General features: G+C 55.4%; 5 protein-coding genes across 5 annotated transcripts; 3 read left to right on the top strand and 2 right to left on the bottom strand.

Annotated features, from left to right (window-relative positions):
• Nucleotides 1-509: 509 nt before the first annotated feature.
• CTAM01_02195 (uncharacterized protein) lies at nt 510-1,629 on the top strand (the record flags this gene model as incomplete). Its single annotated transcript, XM_060518234.1, has 3 exons — nt 510-595; nt 680-1,428; nt 1,511-1,629. 3 exons carry the CDS (start codon nt 510-512, stop codon nt 1,627-1,629), a joined length of 954 nt encoding a protein of 317 aa, XP_060386867.1.
• A 446-nt stretch (nt 1,630-2,075) lies between these two features.
• Nucleotides 2,076-4,766, bottom strand: CTAM01_02194 (Mak10 subunit; the record flags this gene model as incomplete). The annotated part of the gene is made up of 7 exons (XM_060518233.1): nt 2,076-3,347; nt 3,409-3,870; nt 3,943-4,170; nt 4,222-4,350; nt 4,414-4,481; nt 4,543-4,665; nt 4,733-4,766. 7 exons carry the CDS (start codon nt 4,764-4,766, stop codon nt 2,076-2,078), a joined length of 2,316 nt encoding a protein of 771 aa, XP_060386866.1.
• A 671-nt stretch (nt 4,767-5,437) lies between these two features.
• Nucleotides 5,438-5,854, bottom strand: CTAM01_02193 (uncharacterized protein; the record flags this gene model as incomplete). The annotated part of the gene is made up of 3 exons (XM_060518232.1): nt 5,438-5,506; nt 5,580-5,694; nt 5,823-5,854. 3 exons carry the CDS (start codon nt 5,852-5,854, stop codon nt 5,438-5,440), a joined length of 216 nt encoding a protein of 71 aa, XP_060386865.1.
• Nucleotides 5,855-6,881: 1,027 nt separating this feature from the next.
• Nucleotides 6,882-8,251, top strand: CTAM01_02192 (tetracycline resistance protein from transposon; the record flags this gene model as incomplete). The annotated part of the gene is made up of 2 exons (XM_060518231.1): nt 6,882-6,924; nt 7,020-8,251. The coding sequence occupies 2 exons, from the start codon at nt 6,882-6,884 to the stop codon at nt 8,249-8,251; spliced, it is 1,275 nt and encodes a 424-aa protein (XP_060386864.1).
• Nucleotides 8,252-10,542: 2,291 nt separating this feature from the next.
• On the top strand, nt 10,543-13,659 carry CTAM01_02191 (actin interacting protein 3; the record flags this gene model as incomplete). The annotated part of the gene is made up of 2 exons (XM_060518230.1): nt 10,543-10,817; nt 10,869-13,659. 2 exons carry the CDS (start codon nt 10,543-10,545, stop codon nt 13,657-13,659), a joined length of 3,066 nt encoding a protein of 1,021 aa, XP_060386863.1.
• Nucleotides 13,660-14,423: the final 764 nt, after the last annotated feature.

The following is a 14,423-nucleotide window of genomic DNA, read 5'->3' as shown; positions in this document are numbered from 1 at the left end:
GGATTCCCAGGCCGTGCCAGGCGTGCCACGGTGCCAGGCTTCTGGGGAGGAGCCCCATCACATGCGACCCCTTTGTCATCCCCCTTGTCCTGTGATCGCGCGCATGAAATATATAGCACGGCAGGTAATGACATAACTGGGGTTAAGGTTCTTAGCGGCAGACGACGACGCCCATCACTGCCCTCCCTCACTCCCTCCGACCCCCCCTTCGGCATTGAAAACGTGCTTGACCTCGGCTCCCCAGAACCCAAAAGGGACCGAACGTTCTTGTTTGAGATGGTATAGGGCCAGTCAGCAGCAACCTTTCCTACCAATGCCATTATTATTATTATTACTACAACCGTCGCAACGATACCATCTACACCCCATCGTCACCCGCATTTGGATGCAGCATCAGTTTTGAATCGATAGTATCATCGTCTCATCTATCGAACCTTTTTGCCCACGAACTTATATCACGACACCACACCCACCATCCACTCAACCTCAACCCCAATTCGCAAGCAACCATGTCGAAGCCAGTCCTCCCCCAAAACGACAATGTCGCCCACGCCCTCGCCGGTGCCGGCGGCGGTCTCCTCTCCATGGCCCTGACGTAAGGCCACCACAACCCCCCCCCCCCCTCCTGTCTTATACCCCAAGAGACACTCTTCTAATCCGCGCGCACCCGTGCCAACAGCTACCCTCTCATCACCCTCTCCACCCGAGCCCAAGTCGAATCGAAGCGCGCCGACTCGGCCTTCCTCACGGCCGTCCAGAAGATCGTGGCCCGCGAGGGCGTCTCGGGCCTCTACTCGGGCCTCGAATCCGCCCTCTTCGGCATCAGCGTCACCAACTTCGTCTACTACTACTGGTACGAGTGGACCCGCGCCTTCTTCGAGGCCGCCGCCGAGAAGGCCGGCCGCGCCAGCAAGAAGCTCACGACCGTCGAGTCCATGATCGCCGGCGCCATCGCCGGCTCCGCGACCGTCATCATCACGAACCCCATCTGGGTCGTCAACACCCGCATGACCACCCGCGGCGGCAAGGGCAAGGACGCCAGCACCACCGGCGACGAGGAGGCCCAGGCCGCGAAGCCCAAGAAGGCGCCCTCGACCATCGGCACCCTCCTTGCGCTCCTCAAGAACGAGGGACCACAGGCGCTCTTCAACGGCGTCATCCCGGCGCTGGTGCTCGTCATCAACCCCATCTTGCAGTACACCCTCTTTGAGCAGATGAAGAACACGGTCGAGAAGAAGAGGCGGGTCACGCCGACCATTGCCTTCTTCCTCGGCGCCGCGGGCAAGCTGTTTGCGACCTCGGTCACCTACCCGTACATCACGGTCAAGAGCCAGATGCACGTCGCCGGCAACGGCGAGAAGAAGGAGGGCATGTCCCAGGCCATTAGCAGGGTCATCCGCGAGGAGGGATACGCCGGTCTCTACAAGGGTGAGTGATTACCTCGGATGTCGTTCCGAGATGGTGTCCCCCCTTTTTTCGGTTCTGCAATGCTGACTTTTTTTTCTCACAGGTATCGGCCCCAAGGTCACCCAGAGTGTGTTGACCGCCGCATTGCTCTTTGCCTTCAAGGATGTTCTCTACGAGCAGACCGTGAAGCTCAGGTCGATTGCCGCCAAGAAGCGCGCGTAAAATTCACGTCCAAAAAAGATCCCAACTTACACCTCCCCCGCTCCGAGTCAAACAACATGACATCGGGGTAGGTGGAGGGATGGGACATACCAGCATATATATGTAGACACAAGTAAGCTAGAGGCAACAAGTGCGCATATCAGCGTGAGCTGCTCAGCGTATATGCAAGCAAGCAGTCATTCTTCATGACAAGACAAGAACCTGTATTGATTTTTACGTGGGAATATCAACACGGGGGTAAAAAACGGGTTGGACAAAGCGTTGGACGGACACATGGGATTACTCTGGATTTAGGTATCACATGATTCCCGGCAAATTTGGAAAGGGGGTGGGTGGGTGTATTCTATGAATTTGTTTTTTTCTCTTGGAAAGTAGGATATCAATAATCCACCACGTATCTACTTCTCATGTGCCACATGTCTTCTCTAGCAAAAGTCATATAAATCTCATGCGACGGGTATGATTCGCGGAACGATCCACCACTCGTGATATGACTTGTCAGGAGTCGGCACCTCGGCCTTGACCTTCAGTTCTCCGCCCTCGCCGCCCGACTTGTCCAGCGCCTTTCGCACAACCGACACGGCCAACCCCGTGGCGATGCACGCCTTGAGCCCGTTCTTCACCGACGGCACCCACCGATCATGCGACCCGACGGAAAACGCCTCGGCCTCGGAAAACTTGCTCATCACCTCCAGCGCCCTTTTCGCGCCCGCCACAGCCCGGTCGGCAAGCTCCAGCAGGTCGCGCGTCGGGCAGTCTGACTGCGAGGTGCCGACGGTGTATTCCTCAAACGTCGGGAGCGAGGGCAGGCCGATGGCGGCGAAGGGCTTCATGCGCAGCTCGTAGCGGAGCTCGTCGGTGCTGTAGGGTCGCGGGGGCGGGGTGATGAGGTGGTGGCGGTGGAGGACGGTGTAGAGGCAGCAGAGGGCGTCGGCGAGGCTTTCTGTCGCGGCGGCGTCGAGGAGGGTTTGGCGGAGGAAGGAGAGGGATTTGGTGTATAGGGCTTCTGCGGCGGGTGTGAGGCCCCCAGAGGACGATGATGATGTTGTTGATTTGTTGCTGGCCCCTGAGCGGGCTTGGTTCAGACTCCGGACGACGAACGATTTTATGCGCTCGACGTGTGTAAGGCGGTTCTTTGCGAGGAAGTTAAGGTACCAGTACATGCCGGCCAGCTCGTCCGGCTGGTAGACCTCAAGCTCGAAGCCGAGCTGGACGATCCACTCCATCTGTTTGATCTTGTACAGGTACGCCCACGACGAGAGCGGAAGGGACCACTGCTCGACGGGCTGGCCGGCGGCCGACTGATACACGAGGGGCCGCTCGCCGGTGTGCTCCTGAAGGACCTGGTCGATGTCCTCAGCGTCGAACTGGAGGCTCTCCCAGTCGCGGACAATGTGGCACAGGGTGCGGCGGACGCGGCACCGGTTCTGGCAAAAGGTGCGGAGGATGTCGAGGTAAGGCTGGGCGGCGCGCCTGCGGAAGGATTCCATGGTGTCGGCGATGGCTACACGCGGGTCCTGCGGGGCCTCGACGTCGTCGTTGGCGCGGTCGAGAAGGGGGCTGTTGGGGAGGGAGACGATGGAGAGGTCGTCGTCGAGGAGCTGGCGGATGGACTTGTGGCCGAGGACTTGCATGTCTTTGAAGAGGAAGCTTTGGAGGAGGGTGCGGACGAAGATGAGGGGCTGGGGCTTCTTCGCTTGGAAAGTTGTGACGTAGGTCTAGACGTTTTTGTATGAGTAGTTGATCAAAAGAATGGGGATGTGTTTGTGAGATAAGTACCTGGAGGCAGATGGCGTCGGTGTAGTCGAGCACTCCCACAACTTCCAGTCCGTCGCTAATCATCTTCGTGAGGTGCCCAAAGGCGTCGTCAAAACTTATCTCGACAATCGGTCGCGGCGGCATCGTGCTGGCGAGCTTGCGTTGCAGTTTCGCACTACAAGCCTCAGGCACGGGCTTTCCGAGCGCATGAGTGCTCTTAATACCAGGAAGCAAATCCAGAGCCTCTTTCCAAGGGCTTCTGATGAGGGCCGGGTCTGTCCGGTACTGCGTGTGGTCTATGGCTGCGAGGAACGTGTATCGGAGGAGTAGCCTATTGTTGAGGGCGTCTATGGTTTCCTTTGGTATTGAATCCGATAGTTGCCGCAGAATGAAGCTTGCGTCCTTGAGGACATCGCGTACAGACTCTACGCTGAAATCATCGAGGAGGATCCTGTTATACGTATTTGTGACAAAGTCCTCTTCCTATACTAGTTGGTTAGCTGAGGAGATGGATGTGTGTGGAGGTGAGGCGAGTCGCTGTGCGAAAAGACTCACTTCATAGTAATGCTCATTCTTGATCCTCTCGTTGACATTGCCGCACGTCTTTAAGAGTCCCAAGCAATATGCTCGAAGAACGGCATGCATCGGCGCCGGCGGCGTGCCGTTGGCATCCCTGATGAAGTGCGCGTCGTCGATGGTGGCAGGATTCGGCATGAGAATCGACTCGACGTATACGCTTGTGAGGACGGTCTGAGAGAGAGGATATCCAACATGCCAGGCCATCTGCAAACCAAGTCAGCAGAGAGAAAATGACTCTACCGGCGCGATACTAACTTCATGGCAGAGCAGCTGGTCGATTATGCCAAGAACCTCCTCAGGGAGAAGAGGGCGTGTCACATCATAGTCCACGTCTAGCGAATCCTCGGCTTCCAAGCAACCGCTGTCCATCTTCGGGTCCATGATCTGGGTGGCCGTCAGTAGGGAGCCCCTCATAGTCTCCGTCAAACCCCTCATCGGCCCACGTACCTCGAGAGCCCCAACGGACTCAAACAACGTGAAGAAGCCATCCTTGACCAGTTCGCCAGGGGCAAGCGCTGCGTAAGACGGTCAGTCCAACATCCTGTTCTCGTTATGGTAGGATTTCCTGCAGCTTACTCTCCGCGGCTGTCTTGAATTTTGACGTGATATCAAAAGCGACGATGCCGTTGTTTGACGCCTTGGGCGGAGGCGGCGGAGGGTGGGGTTGGCGGTCCAGCTCAAGCGAGAGCCTTGAAATGTCTTGAGAATCGGTGAGTGGAACGTGATGCCAAAAAAGGGTCTTGATCGGGCTGGGATATTTCCTTACCATCAGACATTCCAAAGCCGGACGGGATGGCCATATCAGCAACTGCACCTCATGAGACTCTTGGGTTGAGTGAGTGCGTTGAGTGCAGGTTTTAGTGAGGTCACAGTTGCATTGGCCTGGGCATGGATATGCCCATCAAGGAGAAAAAAAGGCCGGTAAATTCGGGAACACGATGATTGCCCTAAGTCCCTTATGAAATGATTTTCAACAAGCAGTTGAGACTAAAAGTGCAACGGTAACGTCTTTTGTCTCTACATGAAAACTGCGAATTTGGTGTTGTTGCAAATTACGGGTATATGGAACGGGAAACATGGAGTGATTGACTGATCACAACCGAATTTGTCCGGCAGGCGGGCAAATTTGGGTGGAGGGAACCTGGAAAGCACGCCCAACATTCTGGCCAACGTCGAGCGAAAGCGCGCGCTGGTCACCCGCAACCCGCCCCCGACATCGCAACATTTCATCACCGGCCCCTGGCAGTGCACGTATTCAATTTAGATCGATCAACAAAGTCTTAGCATGGCATTTCGATTGATAGATTTTATGCCCAGTTTTTCATATGATACAGCAGCTCAACTGTCAAGCTGAAGCCGGCGGGTACCCGGGGAGGGTGTCTTCACTCCCCATCATTCCCCATCTATCCCTCGACAACCCTCGGATGCAACTCCCTCTTTGTCTCTCTCACACGTGTGTCGGTTCGGAAATTTACGAAGAAGGGGGAGGAGCGTTGACGGTGGCCTCAGCAAGGTTCTTGACCTCGCCCTGCTTGCCGTTCTGCGATTGTGGTAAATTGGAGTCAGCCATTCTGTTCGATGCCCATCGCCATATGTTCGGATCGCTTTCTCACCTCCCACTTGGCGAAACGGAGATCCATCTCTCCACGACGCTCAGCAATGAGTCTCTTGTCCTCCTTCAAGCTGCGGCGCACGACGCGCGAGGCGACGGCGAGGTAGCGGTTGTAGCTGGAAATCGGGGGTTGCCGGGTCAGCTTTTTCCTTCCTTTTCTCTCTCGGCTTTGGTCGCGGGTGCTGCCCAATTGCAACGGGTGCAAAGAAGGCTCGGGAGAAGGGCGTTCGTCAATTGAACTCACGTGATACCGGCGGCTTTCCAGGCGAAGACCATTTTGGCGGTTTGTTTGGTTTTGTTGATGGACGAGGTTATATGGGGGGGCAGTCAGCTCGGGCGGATGTGATCAATTGAAGGTTTCTGGATTCCCCGAAGTGCAAGCTCCGAGTTCGATGCCTTTGTGGCCTGAGGCAGACAGAGCCTCAAGCGACGAGGACGGCACTGGACGGCTGAGCGGGTCCCCACTCTTCTCAGGTTCTCTGTGCCTCACAGGCCTCGAAGCCAGGTACTTTGGTACTTGACCACTCAGAACTCGGAAAGATGAGATGGCAGCATCCCTTTCTGATATTCAAACTTCACTGCAGCAACACAACACGAAATCTTTGTCGCTTGTCACCACGAGTAGCCTCGTTGGAGCCGGATCTTGCGGCTGTGAGGTCACAGCTATTCGGCGTTAAGCTTTGCACTATTTTGAGGCTGTAATGCTCAGCTGCGTCATCGCCTTTTACATGTCTAGTGCGACTTACAACGTGGAACGGGTTTCGCAGGAAAGCTGTTAGTCTTAGAGTTCGTGTAAAACGGGATTCCGGAGCAATTATCTTGGGACTCTACGCAACCACTCAAGAAGCCACCGTCCTCCCTAGCCACATACGACATGTTCCTGGACACTTTCTCTGATGTTTTTCGAGTGATGACAACGACTAGTGCGTTTGTGCTTGAGTACTAGCGAATGCAGGTGCGAGAGAGCCGCGTCTAGGTATCCTCCTTCTTCGATGCTTGCCAAACGGGCAGACTAACGTCGTTGATTCAATTCCGACACTACTCATCCGGTGGCATGTACTTAACACGCTTCTGTCCACGCGAACTTCCTTCCGTTTGTCTTGCCTTGGGAGATAATCTAATGTACCGCGCTATCCTCGCCAAACAAGACCTTCAATACACGAGTTATAAGTACTTCGAGCCTGTCAAATTAAGCAGAGCACTTGCGTTGTCTACCCCAGTATCTTTAATTGGACCCATCAGTTAAGAGCATCAACTACGTGAAGTTGAACTGTCATCACTCACCCGATAGCCCTTGTCAGCCATGTCAAATCCCAAGATAGCAATCATAGGAGCAGGACCTGCAGGTAAGCTGCTTATTTTTAAAACATCCGTACTGCACCACGACCACGCTCATACGGATCTGCCCAGTCAGCGTGCAAACTGACAAATCTCCCGCCAGGATGTCTACTAGCACGCCTCTTACACCTCGCCAAGATCGAAGCGACCGTCTTCGAGAGCGAGGCCTCGCCAAACTTTCGATCGCAGGGCGGGAGTCTGGATTTACATACAGACACCGGGCTGGCCGCGCTTAAGGAGGCAGGCCTCTTTGACGAGTTCCTCAAGCACGCGCGGTACGACGGCCAGTACATGGCCATCGTCGACAAGGACAACAAGCCGTGGTTCGTCAATTCCGCGACGGGGCTCGGCAGCTCGCTACAGGAGCGTCCGGAGATTGACCGGCCCAAGTTGCGTGAGATTCTTGCCGAGTCTCTTCCGCCGGATATGATTAAATGGGGTCACCGACTCAAGGAAGTCAGAGAAGACGGCAGTCTTGTGTTTGGACATACTAGTATTGGTGGTTTCGATCTGGTTGTAGGCGCAGACGGGGCGTGGAGCAAGGTCCGCAAGCTTCTGGCGCCGGATATCAAGCCTCTGTGGACGGGAATCAAGTTATTCGGCATGAGCATCCCGAACGCGGCCGAGACGGCTCCTCAAGTGTACAAGCTTGCCAACAGGGGTAGCGTCTTTGCCAACAGCGACGGCAAGCGTCTCTCGATTCAACAGATGGGCGATGGCAGCCTGAGCATATATGCGTCGAGCACTGGCGGCGGCGGGGAGGACTGGGCGTCTCCCGAGGTCTGCGGGTATGATGCGCACGACCTCGAGGCAGTCAAGAAGGCGCTTCTGGTCTTATATCAGGACTGGGCTCCGGAGCTCACCGAGGCGATCATCAAGGCTGCGGGGGAGTGCACTCCTAGGTCGCTTTATATGCTCCCCGTGGGCTTCACCTGGCCGCACCGGCGCGGCGTGACAGTCATTGGAGATGCGGCGCACTTAATGACGCCATTTGCTGGCGAGGGAGTTAATGTTGCGCTTGAGGATGCGATGAAGCTGGCCAAAGCCATCATCAGCACCGTCGCCGAGAGCAGTGATGCAAGTGCAGATGCACCCAGATATCTAGATAAGAGGATCGAGGCGTTTGAGAAGGACATGTTCCCCCGGATGGAAAAGGTGCAGCGGCTGACGGACGAGCTCATGCACGACTTCATGTTCACTGAAGGTTCGCCGCGGACGACCATCGCGAGGTCGATAGCGAGGCATGTCAAGTTCGAGACGCCGTGGGTGTTGCATCCGTTGGCGAGTGCCATGGTACACTCATTCTTTTTCATGCGAAGGATGCTGGCGTCTTAGTAGGAAGCAGGTGTGGCTGAGCTCCTTTTTGTAGAATGCGGTGAGGTATGGAACGAAGCACGATAGGTTTTGGAGTCGGGTTGAGGTCCCTGTAGCCCATGTTCATGCTTTATTTTCCGCACTTGGTGCCAATGGAACCCATGACTCTGGGAAGGGGGGGGGGGGGGGGGGGAAAGGGAAGGGGGGGTGGGGGGGGGGGGGGGGGGGGTTTGTGCTCTCTGTTTCCGTGTGTGTTGTTTTTTTCCGGCGCGGTGGGCAGCGAGAGGGGGGGGGGGGGGGGGGGGGGGGGGGGGGGGGAGGAAAGGACAAGGTGATCTTCTAGTTTGGCGAGTGGCGCAGTGCCCTGTCACGACCTGTCAACCGCAAGAAACGTGGCCAGGATTCCAGTAATGACAAGCTCTGGATGCTACTGCTAGCACAAGATTTCGAAAGAGCTCAATGGTTCGTGGCGTAGATCATGGAGAATAAAGTACAACGAACCACTCGAGGATTGGCCCTATGGTTGCAGTCTGGTGATGTAAGGATGCGACTGAGCCATGGACAGCCCAGCCAGGAGGGGAAAGGTTGAAACACCAGACTCGTTTTCCTCTGACAACGGCTCGCAGGGTTTAGACGTCGAGCAAACACACCGTTACTCTTTGGTGGTCTGGTAGACTCGAATGACAGGAGGATAAATGGAGAGCTTGAATGCACTGACCGTGGCTTCGTTGGCTTTTACCTCATCAGGGCGTCTGAAGAAAGAGCATCTATCCGTACAGTTCTGGAGCTAGCCGGAGTAACGCCCGGACGCTTCTCTCCATCCTGTATCTTGCACATGCGAGGTAGTGCATATCAGGTGGGCGTCCATCGCGATGAGGTTGAGATGTTCCCTTACGATATGAGGACTAGCTTTGAGATGTTCGTAGTGCACCCCGCTCTACAGAGCAAACATCACAGACTATCAATGTTTTGAAACATTCGTTAGTGTTTCATCCATGATGTTGTATGCAATTTCAGGCTCAAGGGGTGTGATAGTCCTGGTTCTGGTTGACATAGTGGTTGAGTGGTGGTGATGAACGATGAGTGGTGAGTGGTGAGTGCCCTGGTGAGTGGTACCGAGTTGCATGTCGGGTGGCTGGTAAACGGGGCACGTGCACCCTGGATTCATCCTTGACCGGGGTGTCAAGCCACCGAGGAGCCAGTGGAAGGAGTCCAGTCAGCGCTCCACTGTCAGGATGAGGTGACGGGCAGCGGACTTGGACTGGGGGGGCCGCTTTGCAGTACACCCGACGAGTACCGTGCCACGCGTGCCACGAGGTACTCCGTACCTTATGCTTTACCTTTGTTACTCCGTTCTCTGACTGGGGGAGGGGGATGACGGCGAACCAGGGCATAGGAACAGCCAAAGGGGCAAGGTTAAAGAAAGAGGAGAACACTGAAGAAGAAAAAAGGCAGAGCATGGAAAGTGTGCGGTCCCGTCCCCCTGGCCTTGGGGGCCTTTCCAATCTTTGGGCCGTAGAAGTTCTGGGTCTTTGGGCCGAAAAAAAGCTACGGATACGGCCAGAGACCTCTCCGCTTTCCGAACACGGTTCGACATTGCATATACGTGCTGCCACTTGTACCTCGTACATACATACTTCACCTGAAATTCCACATCCTAATTGCTGTGCTGTGCTTCCTGCTCTGCATTCTGCAATGCCTTTTTGCGCTCTGCCATCTGCAACCGATCCTGGGCTTGTCGACTTTTCCTCCCTGAGGTTTCGCTACTAATAACACAATCTGCGACATTCTGCGCGCCTCACATCTTGTTACGGACGACAACGCCATCGACGGCGTCCCCGATAACGTCTCACCCACCACCTATATCGCAGAACTTCCGCTCGCTTCTTCGGGACGCGTTTTAGCCCTTGCTTCTACAGCTTCCATCTCGCCCACAGAACACCCACCCACCCTTCGTACCGAACCGGACGGCTTCCCTACCGCCGACCACCGTTCGCCGTATCGATCTCTCCGCCCTCGGACTAGGCATCGGATGAGACGAAGCTCACCATATTGCCCCGACGTACGCACATACACCTCGGCAGCAGCTTCGCAGAGTCCGTCCTTTGCTGTCTTTGCTTCCCGTGGCATGAACTTCGATTTTCTGCTTCAATAAACGTTTGCGAGCCGATCCAGCCATTTCCACACGCTTCTCCCGACTCACTCGACTTAACTCTTTGGGTACCTTATCTCGGAGAATCTGTTTGGGGAAGCGCAAGGAAGAGGTGGACTAGATCATCGCAAAGACAGAAAACCCGCCTACTTGAGTTACGATGCAGGCGCCGACCCCTTCTCAGCGCATGCAACGGCGCTCCCCAGGTGCCGAACCTGGGCCGCCACCAAATGTGCCCGTCCGGTCAATATCACCGGGTACCGGTATGCAGCCGAGAGCTTCCAACGCCTCGAACCGATCCGCCCCGCCAAATGGGATGCGGAGGTCAAATGTGAGTCTGATTACGCATTCCAACATCCGGGAAGCCACCCTCGAGCTTCCACCAGATACGATGACTGCGCAACGAGTCCTTGAGCCTCTGCCACCACTGTTCTTGTATGTCAGCAGCTGACCGAGTTTCGATCCACAGAATTCTACCAGCAGCAGCTCAGCCATGCCCTTATCGCAAATTGAGAAGAGCGTAACTCACTTGCTAGTCGCAACCAAACAACTCCTGGAAACCCTCACACAATGGTCGCGCGGCCAAGCTACCGACGGTCAGGTTTCCGATGTGTACGTTAGACTAGGATACGAGTTCAACATGGCATGCCGAGCCTTCACTGCCATCAACGTGGACACCTCCGACCTGGGCAACGTTCCCGAACTGCTACGAAGCATACTAGAGTCTACCTTGAGCCAAGAAGCGAGCACCGAAAGCTTGGAGAAATACCTTCCACGAATTCGGGATATCATTATCAACCTGCTACATGGCCTGAAGCGCAAACAGCAAAAGTTGCGGCAAAAACAACCACGAGACAGGGAAAGCGGGGGTTCAGCTAATGCGCCGGAGAGGACGACGAGCACGAGCACGATCGGCAGTGGGAACACGGGGTTGACGAATCTGTTGGAGGAGGGCATTCAGAATGGCTATCGACCAGACGCTCAGAGGGAATCCTCCCAATCTGCCGGTGCCGCCCCGACAAGCACCTCTCCAAGCCGTCGACACCTGCCCCCGAGAGACCAGTCGCGAGGTTCCGTCAACTCAGAGCAGTCTTCCATGTCTAGCACGACGATGCAAAACATACCCGTCATGCCTCCTTACCCCGGCGATGAGGCGACGATGCCCTCTGCGCCGTCTGGAGAAGTCAACGTTGACTCGTTCCCGCCGCCACCGCCTCCTCCAAAGCAGCAATCAAGCGCATTTGCGGCCTTGCAGAAGGGAGGTGATCTGGAGAGAAGAGCTTCCCGGCGTTACTCGCAGTATCAAATATCTAAGCACCTAGGCAGCGCCATGAATGGCGTGCCCATGCTGCCATCACAGAACTCCCCGATACCGAACCGTGGCCGGGGCGAAGTCCGGGAGTCTCTGCGTGCTGTTCAGACCCGAGAGACGCTCCGCCAAAACCGGGCCTCGAAGCAACCGCAACTAGATACCTCTCCTGCACCGAGTCGTGCCGAGGCCGCAGCGGAGCTGTCGGCAGGCAGGCCCGAAAGCCCAACGATACAAACGCCGGAAGACAAGTACCCTAAACCCAGCGCTACACTGAAAGGCCCTATGAGCGATGATCTCCCTATAATGTCACCCGACGACGATGATGGCAAGCCCGATCCACCGCGTAAAGATGAACCCAAGGTCTCATCAGGGATCAAGACCCCGGAGAAGAAGCGCGACGCCAGTTTTCTTCACGAGCAGTCTCCGCCCTTGACCACAGAACTCACTTTGTTCCTGCAATACAAGTCCAAAGTCAAGAAGTTTGTGCTACCTGAGGGGTACAGCGAGCTCTCGATTGGACGCCTTCAACTGGCGTTTATCGAAAAGTTCTCTTGGAACACACACTCCAATGGTGCTGATCTTCCAGAGATATACATTCAAGACCCCGTATCAGGGGTTAGGCACGAGCTCGAAGATCTGTCAGATATCAAGGATCGAACAGTGTTGGTTTTGAATGTCGAGCCACTCGATGAAGTAAAGCGCCATATCGATGAGGGCATTGGACAACTGAAGAAGATAGTACAGGATGTGAAGCAGAACCAAGACGACCAAGGTCTGGCCCTCCAGCGAGTTTCGGAACGTCAGCAAGAGGCGGTTGCGGAGATGGCCCGGCTTGCTGCCGCCCCTCCGGCGGTGTCTGCGCCTGCTGATGGATCCAAGTCAGTAAGCCTTGCTGGCGGCCGTAAGCTCGCTTCTGGACACATCACCGAGATCCAGACTCTGCGCCGTGACCTTGCTGTCATGCGCCAGGCCTACTCCAGCTTCCAGTCGGAGATCCAAGGCTCAATGTCAGCCATCCGCAGCAAGGCAAGCAATGTCAAGGCGGCGGTGGTCAAGGCCTCGATACCGACCATTGATGGCGAAACCGGCCATGCATACGTCACCAAGGGTCGCGAGCAGCTCAACACAGATTCCGATCGGCTCGTCACAAAGGTCGACGACCTGCAAGATCTGGTTGAGGACCTCCGTAAAGATGTGGTTCTCCGTGGTGTGCGGCCTCTGCCTAGGCAACTAGAGACTGTCGCCATGGATATCACGAAGCTTTCCAAGGAGCTCAAGAAGGTGGAGGACTACATGAAGGAAGAGAAGCCTATATGGACCAAGATCTGGGAGAAGGAGCTTGAGGACGTGTGCAAGGGCCGTGATGAGCTGCGCCTTATGGAGGATCTCATGATCGATTTGCAGGATGACCTGGAGAAGGCGTCCGAGACCTTTGCGCTCGTCGAGCAGGCTACCAAGGAGCAGCTAAAAGATAACGGGACGGGCGCCAGCGCCGGCAGCGCCCGCAACTTCTCCAAGGGCCTGAACGGCATCGGCAACAGTCTCGACCCGAACGCGGCCAAGGATGGTGTCCTCGGCGAGGTGAGGGCGCTCCAGCCGAATCACGAGAACCGTCTCGAAGCCATCGAACGCGCGGAGAAGCTGAGGCAGAAGGAGCTCGAGGGCCGCAAGGGGAACGAGCTGCAGAGGGAGCTGTCCAACTTTGTCGAGGAGGGGAAGCTAAAGAAGTCCGGCGGCTTTGAGGAGGTGGAGCGGGCGAGGAAGGCCAAGGACGACATGATTCGGAGGCAGGTCTGGGAGAGGCAGAATGGCATCGTTGCGGAGGAGGGCGAGGGGGGGGAGGAAGAGGAGGTTGAATACGAAGAAGTCGAAGAAGAGGAAGAAGAAGACGAAGAGGAAGGAGAGGCGGGAGCGGAGGCTGAGGCGGCTGAGGCGGAGAAGGCTGCTGCGCCGCCGGCGCCATGAAGATAAGAAGCAGTGGGCAGTTGGGTTTTTTGTTATAAATGAATGGTCATACACATGTGTTATGGTGTCAATGACCCCGTACGGAGGATATGTCAAACACACTTTTGTTTCTTCTCGTCATTCCCCTTTGGTGTCCCCCTTTTTTGGCGATCTCATTACTCACTCTGGCCGTATCTTCGCATAGGCGGAGTTTGGGTAGTTCTGTTGTTACCTTGTTTTCCATATCTTTTTTTGCATTATAGGGGGTTCGAGTTGTATACCTAGCCCTGAATTGGCTGTGTAGGTGTGCCTCGCAGATCTTTGCCATGGTAGCCTAGAGCGAAGGCGAATTATGAAACTTCATTCTTCATATTTTTGCCTAAGTACTAATGTCTTTTCTACTGATGTTGTGTGGATTGATGCTTGATGTGATGAGATAGGTAGGGAACCTATATTACGTTTAAGCTTAGTTGAACGGAGAGTTTTGTATGACTGGTCCGATCTGCCAGAAAGCTGAGAACGGTTTGTATTCATTATGAATTGAAGACACATTGCTTTCGCACCCAGCGCGTCTTCTCGCGCTTTCATGGGGGCCTTTTTCTTCCCTAGAAGCTGTGTTCCGATGTCTTCCCTTGTTACCTGGAATCAGATGGGGCACGAAGTTACAAAGTTTCTAGCGAAAGCCTCGCTTTCCTTGCCATGGAGACCAACCGCTTTGGGCGCCAAGTTCTAACATCATTGACGAAAGTCTCCTCTTGGAGAATGATATTATAGAGACTCTAGGG

The sequence above is a fragment of the Colletotrichum tamarilloi genome (assembly GCF_030869305.1).
Source record: "Colletotrichum tamarilloi strain Tom-12 chromosome Unknown Scaffold_5.1, whole genome shotgun sequence".
Lineage (NCBI taxonomy): Eukaryota > Fungi > Ascomycota > Sordariomycetes > Glomerellales > Glomerellaceae > Colletotrichum > Colletotrichum tamarilloi.
The sequence above is the reverse complement of the archived record's forward strand: the minus strand, read 5'-3'. Positions and strand labels throughout refer to the sequence as shown.